At 47.8% G+C, this 4,565-nt stretch overlaps 1 protein-coding gene across 1 annotated transcript; it reads left to right on the top strand.

Moving 5' to 3' along the window:
* Positions 1 to 1,204: 1,204 nt before the first annotated feature.
* EI90DRAFT_3140433 (uncharacterized protein) lies at positions 1,205 to 1,868 on the top strand (the record flags this gene model as incomplete). Its single annotated transcript, XM_039064957.1, has 3 exons — positions 1,205 to 1,403; positions 1,454 to 1,689; positions 1,740 to 1,868. 3 exons carry the CDS (start codon positions 1,205 to 1,207, stop codon positions 1,866 to 1,868), a joined length of 564 nt encoding a protein of 187 aa, XP_038907512.1.
* Positions 1,869 to 4,565: the final 2,697 nt, after the last annotated feature.

Here is a 4,565-nt window from a genome sequence, read left to right as displayed (position 1 = left end):
TACATTGCTACATTGCCCCACTTTGGCACTGTCCAATACACATTGAATTATCAAAAAAGTGTGATTTAATTTCTTTTCCAATTATTCCTAATTTCCTGAAATATCTCTCCCTAACTTATCCAAATTTTCTGATTTTCCCCCTAATTTCCCCTGATTTTTTGGACATTCTCCATGTTTAGAAAGTCCCCCATTTTCTGAATTTTCCTTAATTTTCCCTGACTTTTTAGAAACCCCCCAGTTCCCCCTCATTTCCTCCCATTTTCCCCTTCATCCCCCCCTCAATTTTCCCCCCAATTCCCTCTGCAATTTCCCCCCCATCCCCCCCTTCGATTTTCCCCTCATTCCCCCCCATTCCCCCTCCAAATTTCCCTTCATTCCCCCCTTCATTCACCCCTCATTCACCCCTCATTCCCCCCCCCAATTCCCTCCTCAATTTCCCCCCATTCCCCCCCTCAGATTTCCCCTCATTTTCCCCCCCCATTTCTCCACCCACTTTCCCACATTTTCCTTAAGTAATTTCAGATTAACTGTATACATATGTATATCCCTAAATTTGGCTCTATATTAATTTGGCTATATACCCTTGGTGTGTAGTGCCGCATTGGGGGCTGAAAGTTAAGCTCAGTTTGTTCAGTTTCCTGCATGGTAGGGACTTGGCTGTGACTCATCACATGATGCCAGAGTCAATGCTCTTAAATTTTAATTTTGATATCAGATAAATTAAACACTCAGGGAGCTCATATAGATAATAGTCCCCTGTGTGCAAATGTAGCTCTATGAGCTTTGACTACTTTTCGGAGCTTTGACTACTTTGGGGAACTCTGAGAGCTCTCAGGCCTCCACATCCAGGTTTGCTGATGCGGTCAAGGAGTTTCAAGTATCCATTTTACACTGTTTACGAGAAAATATTGAGCATGTGTATAACTCACATCAGTCCACCCTTTGGGGGCACCATCATATCGAGTCCACAATGATGTTTGGACAGCCCAACAACAGTGTTCAGTGTCCATCCAAATGGAAATGTCACAAAGTACCTGACAGCTACTCCAGATTCCATTCTGATACACTATCCAGGTCCCATTGGATGGAATGACTCACAGAGGTGCCAGCTGCTGATCGAGATTAAGAGGCACCAGTCATAAGTCAGCATTCCTTGAGGGAACCTCTGGCTAGACCATATAGCTGGATCATGGACCACAATACTATGGACTTTGCCCTCCCCTCAAGAGATGACTTTGAAGGTCATCTTGGCCAGGTCATACTTCAAGCCTTTGTGGCGTTCCATTCGTTCCCTGATCAGGATATTATATATCATGCACTGATTGTTGGGGTGCAATCTTGTCTCTTCCAATTTACACATCCCCAAAATCTGGTAGCACTTCCTCAAAAATTTGTGGGGGAAGGTATGGGCTGGCATTGGTTTTACTGCCAGAAGGCTAATTTTATGTACCAGGGAAGGAGCCGGGAGCCCCATGGAACAAAGTCATAGTGTCAGGGTTGATCCCCCTTGACTGCATCGAGGTCGTGATGTTCAATGAACTGACATTGGCTTATGATGGGGACATGACCATATCACTAGGGTTCATGAGATGTTTCCTAACAGTGATGCCACCGAACGTTTGGGTCCACAGCCATCCTCGCCTTCCCCTAGGGAGTGAAGCTGTGACTGGATTCACTCCGAAAGCTGGGGTAAGTGACATGTTTATCAGTGTTAGTTAGCATCACTCAATCCAAGTCAGAACATAAGTGTGGGAAAAAATCTGCTTAGGGCCTTTTACAAAGAGGAGAGCAATGAAGTCACCATTGTATTCAAGGATAGGGACTCTGAAGCTGAAGACCCATCATATATACCTGGACAGAGGTCATAAGGAGCATCTCCAGTGGTGGGGATGGGGGTGTGTTATGGAGCGAAAGCTAACCATGACGATGCACAGGTATCCACATCATGGGGATATTGGTTATGATATTTGGACCATATGCTGCGTGTCCTACTGTTATTCAGGTTCCACATGTAGAGCTTGCACACATCTCATGATCACTTTTGTCTTGTTGATGTAGCGACCCGACGTGGGGCGGCGACAAGGATGGGCCACTAGGCACCTTATTGCTGACATGGCACAATGAGTCACACATATTGCGACTACTGGTGGCAGGATGGATCCTATCATCTCTCTAACCTCACGTTGGATGCCACTCTGTATTTCTTTTATCTTGGTTGGCCACCCAAACATGTATATAATTATTTCTTGTCAGGGCCCAGCCTCGGACTCGGAGGCTCCCTGACCTCAACCCCCATCTAACCTGTCCTCACACTATGTGGGGCATGAGATGTATAGTAAAAGGAAAGATAATATATACACTTGCCTATGCGGGGCATGAGATGAGAAGAAGGGTAAAGGTCTCATCTCCCCGCATGGTTGCTATATAAAGGAATGGGTCACATGCCCACAACTATACAGCTCCTAGAGTTGTGTAGTGTGACCCGGAGGGAACATCCAGGTGGCAGTGCCCAGTAAGCGTGGGAACGTTCTGGGTGAGTTGCTCGCCCAGAACTGTGGCTGTGACCCGTGGGAACATTCTGGGTGAGCTGCTTGCTCAGAAAGTTCCCACGCTATCCCGTGCGCGTGTACACAACACACAAAGGCAACAGTCAAAGAATAAAAGGGGGTAAAGTAGGTGGGGAGTCTGGGGCACCCTAAGGCAGGGTGCTGAACCCTGACATTTCTGTGACTTGGCCAGAACACAATATGTAACTATTGGATTGATATCGCATTCAGACACCTGCCGGCTGATAACATGTCTGATATCCTGTAACTGCTTTGACTACTTATACTGCTGTAAGCACATGAGCATGTTTACAACAATAGTCCGATCATCTTGTCCAAACATCTTGAGCCTGGTGCAAAGGATATCATTGTGTCTATGGATACTTGCCACTCCATGCCAGCACCACCAATGGCATCAGATGCTCAGTGCCCATGGAGTAAATGTAACCCGACACCACTGGTTTTATCATTGGAATAGAGGCAACTAACACTGGAGATGATCGAGAGGGAAAGGGCTTATGATTCAGCCACAGGAGCAGCCATCTACAGCCTCACCCACTTGCACCATCAGCAATCAGTTGCCCTAGCAGCACTGGGGCATATGCCCCACAATGATTTTGAGGTGGACCCATGCAATGGAGTGGGTGATTCAGGAGGGAAATTGGCTGGGAGTGCATCAAAATGGTGCTAGAAGGCCTCCTTGATGCATTTGGAATGTGAATAGAATTTAGCTAGTTGCTCAATGCCAAAACCCCAAGCCAGACGAAAGAGACTCAGCTGGGAACAACCCCAATGCCAACCAACAATCGGTGCCATCAAACCCCCCCATTTCATGTCAGTCTCATGCAATCGCACGCCCACTTGTACAGACACAACTGGTTCATGAACTGGTACATTTTACACTCTCTCGCTGCTCGCATGGGCGATTGGACCCCAGTGCTAAGTGGCTTATGAAATCCTATTTGATATTGAACCTGATCCTTCCAACTTTTTCAGGAAAGTGAACGGCCAGGACTGTCACAACTGACAAATCCCAGGGCTCCATCAGCAGCGAATCAATGCCGACAGGCGATTCCACCGACCCGAACCCATCCTTACCAACCCCAACCCGATGTCTGTTCTATCGACCATGCACCGCTTCTGCACCTTCTGCAACCTCTGTCCATTTCTGGTTGTCCTTGACACCTCTGGTCAGGTCAACACTCCCCTCCATATCTTGCTGGCCATCATGCTGTCCTTTTGTGACAGCACTGACAGACCACCCTCTGTTGCAGACTCATCAGCACCATGCTGATTCCCACATCCCTTTGTGGACTTGTGTCGGCATCGCACCAACCCCGCATCCTGATTTGCAGACTTGTATCAGTGCCGTGTGCTGACCTCCACTTTTCCTCTGGCCATTTGTCACTTGGCAGCTTATCATTCATTCCTTGCCGAGTGCCATTTATTGTTTGCTTCCCTGCCAATATTGGCATTTGATCCCCTCTTTTATTGATCTCATTCAGTTATTCATCAATAACCCTTGCCACTTATTGTTTATTGATCTGTTCCTCGTTTCCAGTTCCCAGGCTCTTGTCCTTATTTAGTTTGACAATCCCCGCTTATCTCCGCACCGGACTGTGCCGGACTGACCGGCCTTTCTATATTCCCTCTTGCCTATTTATATACCTTGTAAATACTTTTGGGGACCTCAGTCTGAAATCAACTAGAGTACCCCCCCTGTCTGTTCTGAGTCCCTCCTTCTGCAAAGGGGGCTTCCCCCCTCTGAGTCCGTGCTTGTGGAGTCCGCGCTCCCCCTACAGGCCTGCTCCACCCACAAGTCTTGTTTGAAGTCCACTGTGAGTGTCAGTTTGTAAATACGGGATCTCCCCCAAACATCAAGCTCAGGGCACAGCACTCCACCTGAGTCGCTGAGGCTGCAATCCCACTCTGCTAACCTTGAACAGCACTTCCGGACGTGCCGCATATTTCCACCCACATATCCGCGTGCACGCTCCAACAGACCTCTGCCACAATCTC

This window comes from Cantharellus anzutake (assembly GCF_015039405.1).
Source record: "Cantharellus anzutake strain C23 chromosome Unknown EI90scaffold_319, whole genome shotgun sequence".
Taxonomy (NCBI): domain Eukaryota; kingdom Fungi; phylum Basidiomycota; class Agaricomycetes; order Cantharellales; family Hydnaceae; genus Cantharellus; species Cantharellus anzutake.
Note: the sequence above shows the minus strand (reverse complement) of the source record. Positions and strands in the feature narration are given on the sequence as shown.